Source organism: Aegilops tauschii, chromosome 6 (genome assembly GCF_002575655.3).
Source record: "Aegilops tauschii subsp. strangulata cultivar AL8/78 chromosome 6, Aet v6.0, whole genome shotgun sequence".
In the NCBI taxonomy this organism is placed as follows: Eukaryota; Viridiplantae; Streptophyta; class Magnoliopsida; order Poales; family Poaceae; genus Aegilops; species Aegilops tauschii.
Window position 1 is genome coordinate 19,437,301 of NC_053040.3, and position 22,415 is coordinate 19,459,715.

Genomic DNA, 22,415 nt, shown 5'->3' on the forward strand with positions numbered 1-22,415 from the left:
TACAGGAGTCCAGACCGCTCCGAAGCCCATTTCTGACCGCCACAACCCACCAAAAACATGTCACCCGCCTCTCCCGTGCTTTCCTTCTGATGCACGCGCCGCTTACCCCACATTCATGCCGGCCTAGAGCACGCGGAGGCCAACATCGATGCCGCGATGTGTCTGGAGGGCGGGAGGGAAATACTGACCGACGCGACCTCTCGGTAGCTGCAGCTTCCACGCGGACGCAAGTTCCCAAGGAACCGACTCCGGCCGCTGCGCCGCATTGAAGCGGCTGACTGACCCTACGCATGGCCTGGCCGCAGCTATTTAAGCCGCGCTTCGGCGCCGTCCACATCGCATCCTCCTCCCCCTCCCCGCCCATCACATTGCCGAAGCCGAGTGCCACACATATAGCTTTCTGAGCTGGTGATTCATCATCGGGAGTTAAATATTTCTCTCCCGAGTCCAATTAAATAAAAATTATTATTCAGGATAAATAAAACAAAATATTTTGTTGTGGGGAAAAAACCCAAATATTTTCTTTGCAGCAAAGGAACAATTTTTGTGCAATATGAATATTTCTATTAGATGAAGGGTAAAATTTTCGTCGTTTGAACTGATTTTAATATACAGTATATTTTTACTTCCGTAAAGTCAATTAGCTGAAAAACTATTTTCGGAATAAAAAATCGAATCCAAGCTATTGGGCCGGCTCATATATATAGGTGCACTGCGCGCACAGGTTCTTCTTATTCGAGACTCAATGCGTACCTGCAGTTGGGCCTTGGAGCTTGAGAAGGTAGTAGCAACCTGACCGGACTCGATGGAGGCGTTGGTTCCGGCTCCGGCTCGTACTGCGCGTGGTTCTGGTTCCGATTCCGACCGCAGCAGAGGAAGCCGACTCTGCTAACTAGGGTTCCCTTCCCCCTCCATCCTCTTTAAATCTGGAGGCAGAGACTCAGGGTGAAGAACACAGCTCAAATCCACAACCCGCATCGAGTCGAGACGAAGCTCATGGATCCACCCGTGATGGCCGAAGTTAGTTCCACCAAAGAACACGTCGACCTGGAGAGGAACTCCAAGGACCTGACCATGGCTGCAGGCGACGTACAAGGTAACTCAACCATCTTTGAGCTGGAGATGATCGAGGCGCAAGAGGAAGATGCGGCGGCGGCGGCATACGACGAGATCGTCGCTCGCTACAGGAGGAAACGCGCTGACCGTAAGGTTCGGATGACGGCTTTAATTTAGGGTTCTTTATATATATATATCAGATTAATATAATTGCTAGACTATTTTGGATTTCATTACGGAATTCTAAAATAAAGCAAGTCCCCTTTTACGCCAGGCTCGGATCGTCAAGGAGCTGGGCAAGGAGGCCTACCTCGAGCTCGAGGGCGGGGACGACTGCCTGGCCAACGACCCTGACTACGTGGATGAGATCAACCAGTGGATCAGGATACAAGACGAAAGGCATAAGGCGAATCTCAGGCGTGGCATACTTCCTGGCTACAAGAAACTTTCTGACTCCGACTTATACTTAGAAATATACTCATGCTTGCACCCGGACTCGGAATCAGACTCGAACTCTGACTTAGAAGACAATGATGATGATGGTGGTCATGAGGATGAGGAGGCAGAGGAAAATTCTGACTCCAAAGAAGAAGAAGAAGGTGAAGAAGAAGAGGGGGAGTTGGAGGCAGAGAAGTTTATATCTTTAGCGGAACGTAGGGCAGCGGCGGCGGAGGCAGCCCTCGGCGGGTTCGAATGGCGGACGGGGCCACTAATTTTATCATGGCCATCAAAGGGAAAGAGCTGCCCGGCATTTAGCACCTGGACAACATGAGCCGCCATTACACGTCGGGAGAAGCGGAGGCTGCACGAGAAGGTAGTGGTCATGTCCCACAAGATCGACGACGAGATAGAGGCGTGCCCGGAACCACTTCTCTTGCCGGATTCAGTTTGCTTGTTTTGTTCCTTAGTTTGTGCCGTCCCAATTTCTACAACTAGTAACAACTCAGTTAATGTGCACCCTGTTTTATTATCTTTATTATCTGCCACATGTACTATCTCTTTCTAGAGATGTTTATCCACAAATCTATCTCTGTTCCCTTCTGTTCTTTCTAGAAACATGTCTATTTCCATGGTGTATCTACGGGCTATGGCTGGTTATCTCTTATTTCTAGGACGACGATAACTGCCACACGTGTGGGCATTAAGGGGTCTGCCCACATGTTTTGTGTGGTGTCTAAAAGGACCCGCCCACACGCCTACGTGTGGGCCAAACAATTAGCGCCCACACGCCTCTTTTATTCCTTGCGGTCCCTCTCACACGCCTACGTGTGGGCAAAATGCATAACGCCCACACGACGTCTCTCAACGGTCCCGCGCGCCCAGCGTGACAGTCACCACGCGTCCCCGCAGTTGCCATGGTCTGGACCCTCTTCAATGTCCGTTTACCTGCAGTTGCCATGTCGCTGAACTACAGTTGTCATGGTTGCTCAACTGCAGTTGCCATCTCAGGTCAAGTGCCAGATGCCATTTTGGACAACTGCAGCTGTTGCCATGTACGGTCTGATTTACTATAGTTGCCATGATTTGAAAACTTTAGAGGTTGCCACCTACTAACACTAAGCAGTTGCCATGTATGGTCTGGTTTACTACAGTTGCCATGATTTGAAAACGTTAGGAGTTGCCACCTACTAACACTAGGCAGTTGCCGTGTAGCGCTACAGAGACATGGCAAAACAACATGTTCGGGTAAAAGAGAGAGTTGCCATCTGCTTACAAGCACACTAGGGCAGGTGCCATGTACCCTGCAAAACATATGGCAACTGACATGTTCGGGTAAAAAAAAAGACAGTTGCTATCTGCTTACAAGCACACTAGGGCAGTTGCCATGCACACTGCAAAATGCATGGCACAACTGGCAGCTTGGGTGTGGGAGAGGAGATGGGCGTGTGGGTGAGATGGCAAATGCCCACACACCAGCCCTTGTGCGTGAGTGAAAACTGGCGTGTGGGCGAACTGCTAAACGCCCGCACATCGACTCCTCCGTGTGGTGAAACGGACGTGTGCGCGACCAGGTGAATGCCCACACACGAGCCCAGTCCTACGTGGCACCTCAAACATACCAAGATTCGTGCACCCACAAACGGATACGGATCCACGCGTGTGGGCGAGATGCAAACGCCCACACGTGTGGGCGTTAGTGTTTCCGTATTTCTATGCTAAATTCACTTACTAAATTAGTAATTCAAGTAATTAAGTGATTCAAACGTGTATTCTTTTTAAATAAAACGGGACACCCTCGCACGAACAAAAAACTTTGCAAGTTCAGTCCACTATTGCTCTCAAGATGACTTTGCATATGGCCCTAGCCAATCCAGAGATATCACGCGTCGCCCATGCCAGGCTACTGTCGAACTGCTGTAGTCGTGGCCTGCCTTTCTAGACTGATGAGTCTACAAAGGCGCCAACCCGTGACACCTTTAGATTTGCTGACAATGTCCATACCAGACACCATTAGACCTTCCACAATATGGTCGATGCCCAGCACATGAAAGTATTGTTGGTAGGCAGCGATGCTTTGATATTTGTTTGGCACCGGTCTCACAATATGTGTACTCATATAGCCTGAAATGAGTGGGACCCCCACGTGAATAGAAAGACTCAAGTAAGCCGTCAACTGCATACCTCCAGTCTATTTTACGTCCTTGCGTGAGCCATCGAGCTAACTGTTTGCAGCTTTGTAAGTTTTGGCATCGGAGCAAGCAGGTGCTCCGGTGTCTAATTTTTTTCTTATGGCACCGGCTAGACCAAATAAAGCAAAAGAGATTTCGACACCTGTTTTTTTCTACATAGTGAAGAGCCTTAGATCAACAAAAAAAAACTCTAGATGAAGAGTTAAGGTGCACCAAAGTTGGATGTTTGTGAGCTCCCATGAATCACAATTCGAAAGGCTTTAGTACTCGGATATATAGCTCATTCCAAAGTTGTTTCCCACTAAAAAATAATTAAAAGTTCCATGATAGTTAAGTAGTAGATATACGTGAACATTGTAATAATCTCCGGGCATTGCAAAGTAGAGGAGGTGAAGAAAATTGAGACCTGACATGATTTTCTATGATGCTCCATTCACTTAAGTATTAAGTCTGGGCATCCACAATTTTCAGCACATAATAAAAAAAAGTAACTTCAGCTTGGATTATGCATCACAAAATGGAACGCGGCGTGCTCCAATCGGCTCCGTTGACAAACAATTTTTTTTGCAAGTTCAACCACTCGTCTAGAAAATTTAATCCAAAACTTTTTCTCCGTTTGGACTTCGTTTGATATTTATTTTCTGAAAAGACAAAAACAAGCAAAAACAAGAACTGACACTGGGCACTACGTTAATAGGTTAGTCCCCAAAAATGATATAAAATTGCATATAAAACATCCAAGATTGATATTATAATATCTGAAACAATAAAAAATTATATATACATTGAAGACGTATCAAAGGACTGACTAGCGATCCAGGGCCGTCCGTTTGGGCCATGTCTACTATTTACTTTGAGAAGCCACTACCTAGTTATTTTTCAAAAACAAAACCTTACTGCAGTTGGGATTGTCTAAAAAAACCTACAACAATTGGGCAATAACGGCTGACACGGGCGGCGGATGATATCACTGGGTCAGGTGAGCAACCGCAGTGGCGGATCCAGGACCCAGGCCGGGGGGGGGGGGGGGGGGGCCTGGGCCTGGGGCGTGAGCATGAATTGTTTTGTTGACTGCAGGATATTGTTTACTGTAGCAGCACTGTAGCTCCACTGTAGCAGCCTAGGGTCCTGGGCTTGGCCAAATCCTGCGTCCGCCCCTGAGCAATCGTGAACTGAGCTTGCAAAGTTTTTTGTTCTTGTCATGCTGTCCCTTTTTATTTAAAAAGAATACAATTAGAACTAATTGAATTAATCATTTATAAAGTGCATTTGGCAGGAGGCCAGACAAGAGGCGATAGGGTTTCCCTGCCTCCAGTCAGTGCCGTTGCCTATCTCCCTCATCTTTTGTGGCCTTAGGGCTATGGAGACGTGGTTGATCTCGGTCCCTGCCGGCGGGAGGACTCCATTTTCAGGTGTTTTTCTGATTTTGGTTAGAGTTTGTGTCCTATTCAGAAAGACGAGCTGATGGCGCCTCTCTAAAGATGAAATAATCTTCTCCCCGCCTAACCCTGTTCCGGTGGTGTGTCTAGCACGGTCAGAGGGAGTGTGGAGGTGTGTCTCTGAAGGATCTCACGGGATTCATTCGGTGTTTGTCTTTGGTGGATCCAATTGGATTCAATCTTCTTCTATCCATGTTCGTGTGTCTACATGTTGGATTCTTATGATCTAAGCTTCTCGTCATCCATGATGGTTGCTATTCTGATGTCCTGGTCCTATGGGGTCTTGGCACGACGACTTTTCGACTGTCTAGTACAACAAGGATTGCCCGGCTCCAGCGAGGGAGGGGTGATGATGGCTTTGCGCCTTGGCTCGCCCCCTGCTTGTAGTCGTCGTTAGGTGGTCTGTGGACCTGGATATATTTTTTGTTGTTTCCAATGTTCTTTGTACTACCTTGATGTTTGATGAATAAATTGAAAGTTGTCGTAAAAAAGTGCATTTGGCATGGAATAACAGAGAACTAGCCATAGACACACCACCGAAATTGGCATGTTTCTAAAAAGAATAGAACCGAGATAGATATGTGGCTAGGCATATCTGGAAAGAGACAGTACATGCGGTAGATAAATTGTTCGATGGTCTCGCTCGATTACATATCTCTCTCTCTCAACACGTTATCAGCACGCTTCCGGCGAAGCGATTCCGTCGGAAACGAAGAGGCTCGGCCTCGGCGCAAGGCCGCCAACGGTTGTTTAACGCGCGACCGCGCCGATGCGGACGCCCATGGCACAACACCTTCCCAGTGAGGTACGGGGTTCGCAAATAAGAAGGCAAAATTCAATGGTAGTGTGTAGATCAACTGCTTTGCAGATTATCACCACTATTATTTAAGCCCCCATTTCGTCATATTTGACATTATGATTGCTAAAAGATGTGTTCTCCCATACATTTTATTAAGTTATGACACAGGGTACTAGAAATATGAGTATCTACCAATTTCATCAGATTATACTCTCTAGTACTGAGAGATGGACCCTAAAATTTATTTTGGGGAGTATCTACAAAGTGTCATGCTTAACCATTTGAAGTTCACACTAATGGTTTGAAGCTAACTTCTTGAAATATCATTAATTTTACAAAGTTCATTACAACATCAACCATGATGGTCTTTAATTTACAGATAATAAAATAATTATCTCTGGTAACCGGTGGCTAGAGAATGTGAGGCATTCGCCCTCAATGGCCACCAATGCCCTACCTGGGCCATGTACATCATGATCGCTCTACGTCTTGTGGGTCGGAATCACACTGCTAACAGAAGAAAAATATGTTGTCTTATACATCATAAGGCATTATATCGATCCAGATCTCAGCATATGATTATTCTCTATTAGCAAACCCTGGGACACGGAGGACTGATACGTCTCCAACGTATTTATAATTTTTGATTGTTCCATGCTATTATATTATCTGTTTTGGATGTTTAATGGGCTTTATTATACACTTTTATATTATTTTTGGGACTAACCTATTAACCCAAGGCCGAGTGCAAATTGTTGTTGTTTTTGCTTATTTCAGTGTTTCGCAGAAAAGGAATATCAAACGAAATCCAAACGGAATGAAACCTTCGGGAGAGTTATTTTTGGAACAAACATGATCCAGGAGACTTGGAGTGGAGGTCAAGAAAGCCACGAGGCGGCCACGAGGTAGGAGGGCGCGCCCAGGGGGAGGGGGGTAGGCGCGCTGATGTCTACTACGCAACCTTCTTCTTGTAGACGTTGTTGGGCCTCCAAGTGCACAGGTTTGTAGGACCGTAGCAAATTTCCCTCAAGTGGATGACCTAAGGTTTATCAATCCGTGGGAAGCGTAGGATGAAGAGGTCTCTCTCAAACAACCCTGCAACCAAACAACAAAGAGTCTCTTGTATCCCCAACACACCCAATACAATGGTAAATTGTATAGGTGCACTAGTTCGGCGAAGAGATGGTGACACAAGTGCAATATGGATGGTAGATATAGGTTTTTGTAATCTGAAAGTATAAAAACAGCAAGGTAACTAATGATAAAAGTGAGCGTAAACGGTATTGCAATGCTTGAAAACAAGGCCTAGGATTCATACTTTCACTAGTGCAAGTTCTCTCAACAATAATAACATAACTGGATCATATAACTATCGCTCAACATGCAACAAAGAGTCACTCCAAAGTCACTAATAGCGGAGAACAAACGAAGAGATTATGGTAGGGTACGAAACCACCTCAAAGTTATCCTTTCTGATCGATCTATTCAAGAGTCCGTAGTAAAATAACACGAAGCTATTCTTTCCGTTCGATCTATCATAGAGTTCATACAAGAATAACACCTTAAGACACAGATCAACCAAAACCCTAATGTCACCTAGATACTCCAATGTCACCTCATGTATCCGTGGGTATGATTATACGATATGCATCACACAATCTCAGATTCATCTATTCAACCAACAAAAAAGTACTTCAAAGAGTGCCCCAAAGTTTCTACCGGAGAGTCAAGACGAAAACGTGTGCCAACCCCTATGCATAGGTTCATGGGAGGAACCCGCAAGTTGATCACCAAAACATACATCAAGTGGATCACGTGATATCCCATTGTCACCACAGATAAGCACGACAAGACATACATCAAGTGTTCTCAAATCCTTAAAGAATCAATCCGATAAGATAACTTCAAAGGGAAAACTCAATCCATTACAAGAGAGCAGAGGGGGAGAAACATCATAAGATCCAACTATAATAGCAAAGCTCGCGATACATCAAGATCGTATCACCTCAAGAACACAAGAGAGAGATCAAACACATAGCTACTGGTACATACCCTCAGCCCCGAGGGTGAACTACTCCCTCCTCATCATGGAGAGCGCCGGGATGATGAAGATGGCCACCGGTGAGGGATCCCCCCTCTGGCAACGTGCCGGAACAAGGTCCCGATTGGGTTTTGGTGGCTATAGAGGCTTGAGGCGGCGGAACTCCCGGTCTATTTTGTTCCCCGAAGGTTTTAGGGTATATGGATATATATAGGTGAAAGAAGTCGGTCAGGGGAGCCACGAGGGGCCCATGAGGGTGGAGGGCGTGCCCGGGGGGGGGGGGGGTGGGCGCGCCCCCTGCCTCGTGCTCTCCTCGTTGATTCCCTGACGTGCACTCCAAGTCTCCTGGATTGCTTCCGTTCCAAAAATAACTCTCCCGAAGGTTTCATTCCGTTTGGACTCCGTTTGATATTCCTTTTCTGCGAAACACTGAAACAAGGGAAAAAACAGAAACTTGCACTGGGCTCTGGGTTAATAGGTTAGTCCCAAAAATAATATAAAAGTGTTTAATAAAGCCCATAAACATCCAAAACAGATAATATAATAGCATGGAACAATCAAAAATTATAGATACGTTGGAGACGTATCAGCATCCCCAAGCTTAATTCCTGCTCGTCCTCGAGTAGGTAAATGATAAAAACAGAATTTTTGATGTGGAATGCTTCCTGGCATAATTTTTTAAGAGAAAAGTATGTTTTTGGTCCCTCAAGTTTCCAAAAAGTACAAACTTGGTCCCTTAATATTCTTTGGTATACATTTGGTCCCTCAAGTCTCAAAACCGGACAAGTTTGGTCCTAAACCAGATTTTGACCCCGTTGACCGGGTTTGACTGCCACAAAACCGCCCGATGAACAGTAAATTCGAGTTTTAAGAAACTTCAAAAAAATCTGAAATTTTTTGCGGTCCAATATGCTTACGCATGTAAGCATATAAGCATATTGGACACCTTGCGCATGTAAGCATATTGGACCCCAAAAAATTTCAGTTTTTTTAAAGTATTTTTTAACTCGAATTTACTGTTCATCGGGCGGTTTTGTGGCGGTCAAACCCGGTCAACGGGGTCAAAATCTGGTTTAGGACCAAACTTGTCCGGTTTTGAGACTTGAGGGGCCAAATGTATACCATAAAATCTTGAGGTACCATGTCTGTATTTTTTGGGAACTTGAGGGACCAAAAACATACTTTTAAAATATGTTTTTGGTCCCTCAAGTTTCCAAAAAGTACAAACTTGGTCCCTTAATATTCTTTGGTATACATTTGGTCCCTCATGTCTCAAAACCGGACAAGTTTGGTCCTAAACCAGATTTTGACCCCGTTGACCGGGTTTGACTGCCACAAAACCGCCCGATGAACAGTAAATTCAAGTTTTAAAAAACTTCAAAAAAATCTGAAATTTTTTGCGGTCCAAGATGCTTACGCATGTAAGCATATAAGCATATTGGACACCTTGCGCATGTAAGCATATTGGACCCCAAAAAATTTCAGCTTTTTTTGAAGTATTTTTTAACTCGAATTTATTGTTCATCGGGCGGTTTTGTGGCGGTCAAACCTGGTCAACGGGGGCAAAATCTGGTTTAGGACCAAACTTGTCCGGTTTTGAGACTTGAGGGGCCAAATGTATACCAAAAAATCTTGAGGGGCCAAGTCTGTATTTTTTGGGAACTTGAGGGACCAAAAACATACTTTTAAAATATGTTTTTGGTCCCTCAAGTTTCCAAAAAGTACAAACTTGGTCCCTTAATATTCTTTGGTATACATTTGGTCCCTCATGTCTCAAAACCGGACAAGTTTGGTCCTAAACCAGATTTTGACCCCGTTGACCGGGTTTGACTGCCACAAAACCGCCCGATGAACAGTAAATTCAAGTTTTAAAAAACTTCAAAAAAATCTGAAATTTTTTGCGGTCCAAGATGCTTACGCATGTAAGCATATAAGCATATTGGACACCTTGCGCATGTAAGCATATTGGACCCCAAAAAATTTCAGCTTTTTTTGAAGTATTTTTTAACTCGAATTTATTGTTCATCGGGCGGTTTTGTGGCGGTCAAACCTGGTCAACGGGGGCAAAATCTGGTTTAGGACCAAACTTGTCCGGTTTTGAGACTTGAGGGGCCAAATGTATACCAAAAAATCTTGAGGGGCCAAGTCTGTATTTTTTGGGAACTTGAGGGACCAAAAACATACTTTTCTCTTATTTTACATGCAGAAAAAAAAGCTGCCACTAGCAGGCAGCTTGATTGATTCCTGTATAAATAGCACACACAAGTAACACCGTTACTTGCGTACGTGCACCAGGCCTGGACATGCTAAGCTTGCTCTCTAGCGCAGGCCAGCCTAACGTGTGTGTGCGTGTGTACATGCGCATCAGGGGTAAAGACGCCTTAGCTTTTGCCCGCCACCTTCCATGCGGCCATGTAAACGTAAACAACTAGGTGGTGGCCATGTAAATAACTGCTTCTTTGGTTAAGTTCGAACAGAAAATAAACTACTTTGGTTTACAAGTTGCAGCAATGGATCCCGAATTGTGCAAATAGGAGGGTCATTACTCCTAGAAGGGGGTATCTTGTGTCAAAGGTTTCTCATCTTATTGATACAGTGACGAGTTTTTGGGATGAAGATTTGATGAGACAAACGTTGTGGCCAATTGATTCTCAAAGGGTGCTTGCAATACCTCTCACGATGCATGATATGCCAGATTTTATTGCTTGAAGTTATACAAAAAATGGCCTTTTCAATATACGATCCACTTATTTGAAGGAATGGAACAAACAACATGGGACAAAATTGCAACATGCTAATGGTATGGGAAGAACCAATGTTAATCCCATTTGAGATCAGATTTGAAAATTATCTTGTCTGGCAAAGGTAAAAAAATTCATTTGTCGTACTTTGCATGGAATCCTCCCGTGCCGTGTTACGCTTGCTAATAGGCACATGAAAGTATCACCCATTTGTTGGGGAACGTAGTAATTTCAAAAACTTTTCTACGCACACGCAAGATCATGGTGATGCATAGCAACGAGAGGGGAGAGTGTTGTCTACGTACCCTCGTAGACCGATAGCGGAAGCGTTAACACAACGTGGTTGATGTAGTCGTACGTCTTCACGATCCGACCGATCAAGTACCGAACGCACGGCACCTCCGATTTCAGCACACGTTCAGCTCGATGACGTCCCTGGAACTCCGATCCAGCCGAGTGTTGAGGGAGAGTTTCGTCAGCACGACGGCGTGGTGACGATGATGATGTTCTACCGACGCAGGGCTTCGCCTAAGCTCCGCAACAATATTATCAAGGTGTAATATGGTGGAGGGGGGCACCACACACGGCTAAAATATCGTATATCAATTGTGTGTCCAGAGGTGCCCCCTGCCCCCGTATATAAAGGAGGAAGGGGGGAGGCCGGCTGCCCTTGGGGCGCGCCAAGGAGAGGGGGGGAGTCCTCCTCCTAGTAGGAGTAGGACTCCCCTTTCCTAGTCCAACTAGGAAGAGAGAGGGGGAAGGAAAGAGAGGGAGAGGTGAGAGGGAAAGAGGGGCCGCGCCCCCCTCCCCTAGTCCAATTCGGACTCCTCATGGGAGGGGCTGCGCCACCTCTTGGCTGCTGCCCTCTCTCTCCCCTCAGGCCCACTAAGGCCCAATACTTCCCCGGGGGGTTCCGGTAACCCCTCCGGCACTCCGGTTTTATCCGAAACTTCTCCGGAACACTTCCGGTGTCCGAATATAGTCGTCCAATATATCAATCTTTATGTCTCGACCATTTCGAGACTCCTCGTCATGTCCGTGATCACATCCGGGGCTCTGAACAACCTTCGGTACATCAAAACATATAAACTCATAATATAACTGTCATCGTAACGTTAAGCGTGCGGACCCTACGGGTTCGAGAACTATGTAGACGTGACCGAGACACCTCTCCAGTCAATAACCAATAGCGGAACCTGGATGCTCATATTGGTTCCCACATATTCTACGAAGATCTTTATCGGTCAGACCGCATAAAAACATACGTTGTTCCCTTTGTCATCGGTATGTTACTTGCCCGAGATTCGATCGTCGGTATCTCGATACCTAGTTCAATCTCGTTACCGGCAAGTCTCTTTACTCATTCCGTAATACATCATCCCGCAACTAACTCATTAGTTACAATGCTTGCAAGGCTTATAGTGATGTGCATTACCGAGTGGGCCCAGAGATACCTCTTCGACAATCGGAGTGACAAATCCTAATCTCGAAATACGCCAACCCAACAAGTACCTTTGGAGACACCTGTAGAGCACCTTTATAATCACCCAGTTACGTTGTGACGTTTGGTAGCACACAAAGTGTTCCTCCGGTAAACGGGAGTTGCATAATCTCATAGTCATAGGAACATGTATAAGTCATGAAGAAAGCAATAGCAGCATACTAAACGATCGAGTGCTAAGCTAACGGAATGGGTCAAGTCAATCACGTCATTCTCCTAATGAGGTGATCCCGTTAATCAAATGACAACTCATGTCTATGGCTAGGAAACATAACCATCTTTGATTAACGAGCTAGTCAAGTAGAGGCATACTAGTGACACTCTGTTTGTCTATGTATTCACACATGTATTATGTTTCCGGTTAATACAATTCTAGCATGAATAATAAACATTATCATGATATAAGGAAATAAATAATACTTTATTATTGCCTCTAGGGCATATTTCCTTCAGTCTCCCACTTGCACTAGAGTCAATAATCTAGTTCACATCGCCATGTGATTTAACATCAATAGTTCACATCACCATGTGATTAACACCCATAGTTCACATCGTCATGTGACCAACACGCAAAGGGTTTACTAGAGTCAATAATCTAGTTCACATCGCTAGGTGATTAACACCCAAATAGTACTAAGGTGTGATCATGTTTTGATTGTGAGATAATTTTAGTCAACGGGTTTGTCACATTCAGATCCATAAGTATTTTGCAAATTTCTATGTCTACAATGCTCTGCACGGAGCTACTCTAGCTAATAGCTCCCACTTTCAATATGTATCTAGACCGAGATTTAGAGTCATCTAGATTAGTGTCAAAACTTGCATCGACGTAACCCTTTACGACGAACCTTTTGTCACTTCCATAATCGAGAAACATATCCTTATTCCACTAAGGATAATTTTGACCGCTGTCCAGTGATCTACTCCTAGATCACTATTGTACTCCCTTGCCAAAATCAGTGTAGGGTATACAATAGATCTGGTACACAGCATGACATACTTTATAGAACCTATGGCCGAGGCATAGGGAATGACTTTCATTCTTTTTCTATCTTCTGCTGTGGTCGGGTTTTGAGTCTTACTCAATTTCACACCTTGTAACACAGGCAAGAAACTCTTTCTTTGACTGTTCCATTTTGAACCACTTCAAAATCTTGTTAAGGTATGTATTCATTGAAAAAACTTATCAAGCGTCTTGATCTATCTCTATAGATCTTGATGCTCAATATGTAAGCAGCTTCACCGAGGTCTTTCTTTGAAAAACTCCTTTCAAACACTCCTTTAGGCTTTGCAGAATAAATCTACATTATTTCCGATCAACAATATGTCATTCACATATGCTTATCAGAAATGTTGTAGTGCTCCCACTCACTTTCTTGTAAATACAGGCTTCACCGCAAGTCTGTATAAAACTATATCCTTTGATCAACTTATCAAAGCGTATATTCCAACTCCGAGATGCTTGCACCAGTCCATAGATGGATCGCTGGAGCTTGCATATTTTGTTAGCACCTTTAGGATTGACAAAACCTTCTGGTTGCATCATATACAACTCTTCTTTAATGAATCCATTAAGGAATGCAGTTTTGTTTATCCATTTGCCAGATTTCATAAAATGCGGCAATTGCTAACATGATTCGGACAGACTTAAGCATAGATACGAGTGAGAAATTCTCATCGTAGTCAACAACTTGAACTTGTCGAAAACCTTTTTGCGACAATTCTAGCTTTGTAGATAGTTACACTACTATCAGCGTCCGTCTTCCTCTTTGAAGATCCATTTAATCTCAATGGCTTGACGATCATTGGGCAAGTCAATCAAAGTCCATACTTTGTTCTCATATATGGATCTCATCTCAGATTTCATGGCCTCAAGCCATTTCGCGGAATCTGGGCTCACCATCGCTTCTTCATAGTTCGTAGGTTCGTCATGGTCTAGTAACATAACCTCCAGAACAGGATTACCGTACCACTCTGGTGCGGATCCTACTCTGGTTGACCTACGAGGTTCAGTAACAACTTGATCTGAAGTTTCATGATGATCATCATTAACTTCGTCACTAATTGGTGTAGGTGTCACAGGAACCGGTTTTCTGTGATGAACTACTTTCCAATAAGCGATGAGGTACAGTTACCTCATCAAGTTCTACTTTCCTCCCACTCACTTCTTTCGAGAGAAACTCCTTCTCTAGAAAGGATCCATTCTTAGCAACGAATGTCTTGCCTTCGGATCTGTGGTAGAAGGTGTACCCAACTGTCTCCTTTGGGTATCCTATGAAGACACATTTCTCCGATTTGGGTTTGAGCTTATTAGGATGAAACCTTTTCACATAAGCATCGCAACCCCAAACTTTAAGAAACGACAACTTTGGTTTCTTGCCAAACCACAGTTCATAAGATGTCGTCTCAATGGATTTAGATGGTACCCTATTTAACGTGAATGCAGCTGTCTCTAATGCATAACCCCAAAACGATAGTGGTAGATCGGTAAGAGACATCATATATCGCACCATATCTAATAAAGTACGGTTACGATGTTCGGACACACCATTACACCGTGGTGTTCCAGGTGGCATGAATTTGTGAAACTATTCCACATTGTTTTAATTGAAGACCAAACTCGTAACTCAAATATTTGTCTCCGCGATCAGATCGTAGAAATCTTATTTTCTTGTCACGATGATTTTCCACTTCACTCTGAAATTATATGAACTTTTCAAATGTTTCAGACTTCTGTTTCATTAAGTAGATATACCCATATCTGCTCAAATCATCTGTGAAGGTCAGAAAATAATGATACCTGCTACGAGCCTCAATATTCATCGGACCACATACATCTGTAAGTATGATTTCCAACAAATCTGTTGCTCTCTCCATAGTTCTGGAGAACGGCGTTTTAGTCATCTTGCCCATGAGGCACGGTTCGCAAGCATCAAGTGATTCCAAAATCCCATCAGTATGGAGTTTCTTCATGCGCTTTACACCAATATGACCTAAATGGCAGTGCCACAAATAAGTTGCACTATCATTATTAACTTTGCATCTTTTGGCTTCATTATTATGAATATGTGTATCACTACGATCGAGACCCAACAAACCATTTTATTGGGTGTATGACCATAGAAGGTTTTATTCATGTAAACAGAACAACAATTATTCTCTAATTTAAATGAATAACCGTATTGCAACAAACATGATCAAATCATATTCATGCTCAACGCAAACACCAAATAACACTTATTTAGTTTCAACACTAATCTCGAAAGTATAGGGAGTGTGCGATGATGATCATATCAATCTTGGAACTACTTCCAACACACATCGTCACCTCGCCTTTTACTAGTCTCTGTTTATTCTGCAACTCCCGTTTCGAGTTACTATTCTTAGCAACTGAACCAGTATCAAATACTGAGGGGTTGCTATAAACACTAGTAAAGTACACATTAATAACATGTATATCCAATATACCTTTGTTCACTTTGCCATCCTTCTTATCCACCAAATAGTTGGGGTAGTTCCGCTTCCAGTGACCAGTCCCTTTGCAGTAGAAGCACTTAGTCTCAGGCTTAGGACCAGACTTAGGCTTCTTCACTTGAGCAGCAACTTGCTTGCCATTCTTCTTGAAGTTCCCCTTCTTCCCTTTGCCCTTTTCTTGAAACTAGTGGTCTCGTCAACCATCAACACTTGATGTTTTTCTTGATTTCTACCTTCGTCGATTTCAGCATCACGAAGAGCTCGGGAATTACTTTCGTCATCCCTTGCATACTATAGTTCATCACGAAGTTCTACTAACTTGGTGATGGTGACTAGAGAATTCTGTCAATCACTATTTTATCTTGAAGATTAACTCCCACTTGATTCAAGCGATTGTAGTACCCAGATAATCTGAGCATATGCTCACTGCTTGAGCTATTCTCCTCCATCTTTTAGCTATAGAACTTGTTGGAGACTTCATATCTCTCAACTCGGGTATTTGCTTGAAATATTAACTTCAACTCGTGGAACATCTCATATGGTCCATGATGTTCAAAACGTCTTTGAAGTCCCGATTCTAAGCCGTTTAAGCATGGTGCACTAAACTATCAAGTAATCATCATATTGAGCTAGCCAAACGTTCATAACGTCTGCATCTGCTCCTGCAATAGGTTCGTCACCTAGCGGTGCATCAAGGACATAATTCTTCTGTGCAGCAATGAGGATAATCCTCAGATCACGGATCCAATCCGCATCTTTGCTACTAACATCTTTCAACATAATTTTTCTCTAGGAACATATCAAAAATAAACATAGGGAAGCAACAACGCGAGCTATTGATCTACAACATAATTTGCAAAATACTATCAGGACTAAGTTCATGATAAATTTAAGTTCAATTAATCAAATTACTTTAAGAACTCCCACTTAGATAGACATCCCTCTAATCATCTAAGTGATCACGTGACCATAGTAACTAAACCATGTCCGATCATCACGTGAGATGGAGTAGTTTCAATGGTGAACATCACTATGTTGATCATATCTACTATATGATTCACGCTCGACCTTTCGGTCTCCGTGTTCCGAGGCCATATCTGCATATGCTAGGCTCGTCAAATTTAACCTGAGTATTCCGCGTGTACAACTGTTTTGCACCCGTTGTATTTGAACGTAGAGCCTATCACACCCGATCATCACGTGGTGTCTCAGCACGAAGAACTTTCGCAACGGTGCATACTCAGGGAGAACACTTTTATCTTGAAATTTTAGTGAGAGATCATCTTATAATGCTACCGTCAATCAAAGCAAGATAAGATGCATAAAAGATAAACATCACATGCAATCAATATCAATGATATGATATGGCCATCATCATCTTGTGCTTGTGATCTCCATCTCCGAAGCACCGTCATGATCACCATCATCACCGGCTCGACACCTTGATCTCCATCGCAGCATCGTTGTCGTCTCGCCAACTATTGCTTTTACGACTATCGCTACCACTTAGTGATAAAGTAAAACTATTACATGGCGATTGCATTGCATACAATAAAGCGACAACCATATGGCTCCTGCCAGTTGCCGATAACTCGGTTACAAAACATGATCATCTCATACAATAAAATATAGCATCATGTCTTGACCATATCACATCACAACATGCCCTGCAAAAACAAGTTAGACGTCCTCTAGTTTGTTGTTGCAAGTTTTACGTGGCTGCTACGGGCTTAGCAAGAACCGTTCTTACCTACGCATCAAAACCACAAGGATAGTTTGTCAAGTTGGTGCTGTTTTAACCTTCGCAAGGACCGGGCGTAGCCACACTCGGTTCAACTAAAGTGAGAGAGACAGACACCCGCCAGTCACCTTTAAGCAACGAGTGCTTGCAACAGTGAAACCAGTCTCGCGTAAGCGTACGCGTAATGTCGGTCCGGGCCGCTTCATCTCACAATACCGCCAAACCAAAGTATGACATGCTGGTAAGCAGTATGACTTATATCGCCCACAACTCACTTGTGTTCTACTCGTACATATGACATCTACGCATAAAACCAGGCTCGGATGCCACTGTTGGGGAACGTAGTAATTACAAAAAATTTCCTACGCACACGCAAGATCATGGTGATGCATAGCAACGAGAGGGGAGAGTGTTGTCTACGTACCCTCGTAGACCGATAGTGGAAGCATTAACACAACGCGGTTGATGTAGTCGTACGTCTTCACAATCCGACCGATCAAGTACCGAACGCACGGCACCTCCGAGTTCAGCACACGTTCAGCTCGATGACGTCCCCCGAACTCCGATCCAGCCGAGTGTTGAGGGAGAGTTTCGTCAGCACGACGGCGTGGTGACGATGATGATGTTCTACCGACGCAGGGCTATGCCTAAGCTCCGCAACGATATTATCGAGGTGTAATATGGTGGAGGGGGGCACCGCACACGGCTAAAATATCGTATATCAATTGTGTGTCCAGAGGTGCCCCCCTGCCCCCGTATATAAAGGAGCAAGGGGGGAGGCCGGCTGCCCTTGGGGCGCGCCAAGGAGAGGGGGGGAGTCCTCCTCCTAGTAGGAGTAGGACTCCCCTTTCCTAGTCCAACTAGGAAGAGAGAGGGGGAAGGAAAGAGATGGAGAGGGAGAGGGAAAGAGGGGCCGCGCCCCCCTCCCCTAGTCCAATTCGGACTCCTCATGGGAGGGGGAGCGCCACCTCCTGGCTGCTGCCCTCTCTCTCCCCTCAGGCCCACTAAGGCCCAATACTTCCCCGGGGGGTTCCGGTAACCCCTCCGGCACTCCGTTTTTATCCGAAACTTCTCCGGAACACTTCCGGTGTCCGAATATAGTCGTCCAATATATCAATCTTTATGTCTCGACCATTTCGAGACTCCTCGTCATATCCGTGATCACATCCGGGACTCCGAACAACCTTCAGTACATCAAAACATATAAACTCATAATATAACTGTCATCGTAACGTTAAGCGTGCGGACCCTACGGGTTCGAGAACTATGTAGACATGACCGAGACACCTCTCCGGTCAATAACCAATAGCGGAACCTGGATGCTCATATTGGTTCCCACATATTCTACGAAGATCTTTATCGGTCAGACCGCATAACAACATACGTTGTTCCCTTTGTCATCGGTATGTTACTTGCCCGAGATTCGATCGTCGGTATCTCGATACCTAGTTCAATCTCGTTACCGGCAAGTCTCTTTACTCGTTCCGTAATACATCATCCCGCAACTAACTCATTAGTTACAATGCTTGCAAGGCTTATAGTGATGTGCATTACCGAGTGGGCCCAGAGATACCTCTTCGACAATCGGAGTGACAAATCCTAATCTCGAAATACGCCAACCCAACAAGTACCTTTGGAGACACCTGTAGAGCACCTTTATAATCACCCAGTTACGTTGTGACGTTTGGTAGCACACAAAGTGTTCCTCCGGTAAACGGGAGTTGCACAATCTCATAGTCATAGGAACATGTATAAGTCATGAAGAAAGCAATAGCAGCATACTAAACGATCGAGTGCTAAGCTAACGGAATGGGTCAAGTCAATCACGTCATTCTCCTAATGAGGTGATCCCGTTAATCAAATGACAACTCATGTCTATGGCTAGGAAACATAACCATCTTTGATTAACGAGCTAGTCAAGTAGAGGCATACTAGTGACACTCTGTTTGTCTATTATTCACACATGTATTATGTTTCCGGTTAATATAATTCTAGCATGAATAATAAACATTTATCATGATATAAGGAAATAAATAATACTTTATTATTGCCTCTAGGGCATATTTCCTTCACCATTTTCCCATCATGCTCGAATGGGGCAGAAGATACAAAACATGTTTTATTCACGTGTCAGAAAGCAAAAGAGGTATGGGCAAGTCAGGAGTGTATGAAGTGATCAATAAAGTGTGTGTTGTTGATCGTGCGGGAGAGGCGGTATTGAAATTCTTACCTCTGATGCCAGATCAAGATTTAGCGATAGTGGGTTCTCAAAATACACGTGAATTGATCGCGCTATTAGAGCTTGGTATTTATGGTGGGATAGACGTAAAGTGGTTCATGAAGGAAAGGTTCAAGATGCACACCAAACTTCCATGGGTGCCCGGGCTATAACGGCTAATTATACTAATGCACATTCCTTTAAGGCAACTAGTAAAACAAGGGTATGGAGGAGACCTCCTACAGGTCTTGTTAAGCTGAATGATTTGCTGGGCACAACTGGGCTATCCTCAAAGATTATACATGAAGTTTCATTGTTGGTGTGCAGATGTTTTAACAGAAGAGCCTTTGGCTCTAAGGTTCGGCATTTTTTTCTTGCACAGAAGGCGGCTTGCAATCATCTTGTGTTAACTCTGACAATATGGTGGTGATTGAAACAACGAAGAATGGAGGACATTCGGTGGGAGCGGCGGCAGCATTGTTTGGTGATTGTTATTTCGTAGCTTGTGATTTTTCCACTTGTTAGGTTTGAACATTGTTATCGGGAAGTAAATAAGGTGGCTCACGAACTTGCTAGGCTAGCGGAATTTTCACTCCTGGGGGGTGGTTTGAGGAGCCTATGAGGGCTGTTGTACATTTACTTATTGACGATGTAACAATTATTTCTAATTAATAAAGTGGATGTTTATTTTTCAAAAAAAAAGTTGTCACATAACACCGTTAGGGATCAAAATGAACGAAAGTGTCACAAAAGGAACAAAATTTAGACTTTGTGTTAGATATGGAAAAATTGTTTTTCATATATATGGTAGCAAGTAGTAGGGTACACTTACACCACGTAGTGGTGCCATACAAATCGAGCATTTCCGTCTGATGTTTGTCAAATGGATAAACACCTCTGGAATCAACAAGATTTATCTTGATTTTCAATTCTCAATTGTGAAAGAGAACCCCAAACTGAAGTAAAATTTATTGATAGTGGAATTTATTAAATAAACAACACCTGTTGGGCAATGAATATTAACCGGAGCAGTGAAAAAGTGAGCATCAATCATCCAAGACAAAAACTACTAACATTGAACTATCTTGTAGTTAAAGATTGGACCCATCTTGTTGCATAGGGTAGACCTTGCTTTCACAAGTACTCTATACGGAGCAATGAAGATCAATTTATACATTCTGGCTCCAACATCATGATTGTTTATCTACTCGTTCTTTTATCCTTTGTGTTGTCAATTACACAGCAACACATACTACTGCTCACAAAAGCGACCTTTGAAAGCTGCAAGATCCAAGTCTTCTGAATAGATGAAGAGTAGACGGATGTTGAAGAGCTAAAGACTGTTGTCAAGAGGTTCTTGTACGAGCTTAGGATGCATGCGGAAGTCATTGTTGTGACTATGAAGTCATGGGAATCTCACGTGGAGAGCAATACCAGTGGTGCTCATATAGCTTCCCAAGAGTCCTACACAAGTGCACAACGTAGGATGAGCGCACACCTTTCCGAGATGAAGGAAACCACAGAAAGAGAAGGAGGGCCGCGGATGGTGGATGGGATGCAAAGGTCGATAAATTCCTCTACACAATGTTGAAGTTGAACTCAACGATACCTAGAAACTCCAGGATGGCTGCGGTGGTGTTCGTGAGCCTCCCCCCGCCACTGCTGAATCTCCGTGCGTGCTTACATGGAGTACATGGATCTGCTTATAGAGAACGCCCCATACATGTTGATAGTTAGGGGATACAGAAGAGATGTTGCACATTTTTCACTTGATCAAATATATATACGTACGCCAAGCCCCATAGGGTTGTTGTGCCATCATAGCCGTAGAGATAAATAGGTTTGTGCGAAATCAACCACTCAAGTTGGAAGGCCTCGAAGGGGAATAGAAGAGGCATCGAAAAAAGAAGAGGATGGCTCTCGCGGCTCCAACGGCTCCTAGACGGAGTGGCGAGCAGGGGGGCCGATGGCGCGTGCGATGCCGTTGCGGCTGGTCCTGCCCGGCGGGACTCGGCGGAGTGGATGCTGGTGCGGTCGGGCGCGGCGCCGGTGTGTGCCTCGCCCGGCGTGGGGCTGCGGAGCGCCTCGTCCGGCGTGGGAGGCTGGTCCGGCAGCCGCTTTTGGGCACTGGCTGGTGAGGCCTCGGACGACAAAAATGAGGCGGCGTAGGAAGATGCGGGGACGGTGCGCGGTCGGGCTCCATGCTCGGTGAGTTTCTTCGTGGCCAGGGCGGAGGAGCTTGGGGGCTCGCTCAAGGCTGGCCGGCGGCAGGCGTTCGTGCCTGGTGGCCGTGGCCCTCGTCGGCGTGGTGCTCAGGCCCGAGCTCCGCGGAGCGCTGCTCCGGCGGCGGAAACCCGGGGGGGGGGGGGGGGGGGGGGGCTCGCTGGTCTCTTGGTCCCGGACATGGAGGAGGGCCTCCTGCTCGGGGCCGTCCCGCCGTCTCCTGGAGTGGTGGTCGCGCCGGCGACGGAGGTGCTGGCGGCGGCGGATTCGGGGCAGCCAAGCCCTAGGGTTGGGGCGTCAGGGCCGTCTGGTCTGGTGGGCCCTGGCGGCTCTCAGGGAGCGAGGCCCAGGCCCTTCTCCGGCTCGGGTCAGGCCCAGGTTGCTGCGGCGAACCAGGTGCGGCTGCAACAGGGGCGGTCCATGACGGTTTGTGCGGATTCCAGCCCACCTGGCCCAAGCCCAGCGGCGCAGGTATATAAGTAGCTCTGGCTGCCCAGAGGAACCCTAGATCCGTCACTAGGGTTTCCAGCCACCAAATCAGAGGTGCGTCGC

General features: G+C 45.0%; 1 protein-coding gene and 1 pseudogene across 1 annotated transcript; both read left to right on the top strand.

Annotated features, from left to right (window-relative positions):
- The first annotated feature begins 706 nt into the window (after positions 1-706).
- LOC109762576 (uncharacterized) lies at positions 707-2,112 on the top strand. The gene is made up of 2 exons (XM_020321445.4): positions 707-1,209; positions 1,331-2,112. The coding sequence occupies exons 1-2, from the start codon at positions 997-999 to the stop codon at positions 1,826-1,828; spliced, it is 711 nt and encodes a 236-aa protein (XP_020177034.1). The 5' UTR covers positions 707-996; the 3' UTR covers positions 1,829-2,112.
- An 18,720-nt stretch (positions 2,113-20,832) lies between these two features.
- Positions 20,833-21,809, top strand: LOC109762573 (cation-chloride cotransporter 1-like; annotated as a pseudogene).
- Positions 21,810-22,415: the final 606 nt, after the last annotated feature.

Excerpts from the sequence above, each read along its gene's own strand:
- LOC109762576 (XM_020321445.4), top strand. The coding sequence starts at position 997 with ATGGATCCACCCGTGATGGCCGAAGTTAGTTCCACCAAAGAACACGTC. Across the intron at positions 1,210-1,330 it reads GGAAACGCGCTGACCGTAAG|GCTCGGATCGTCAAGGAGCT; the intron begins GTTCGGATGACG and ends CTTTTACGCCAG.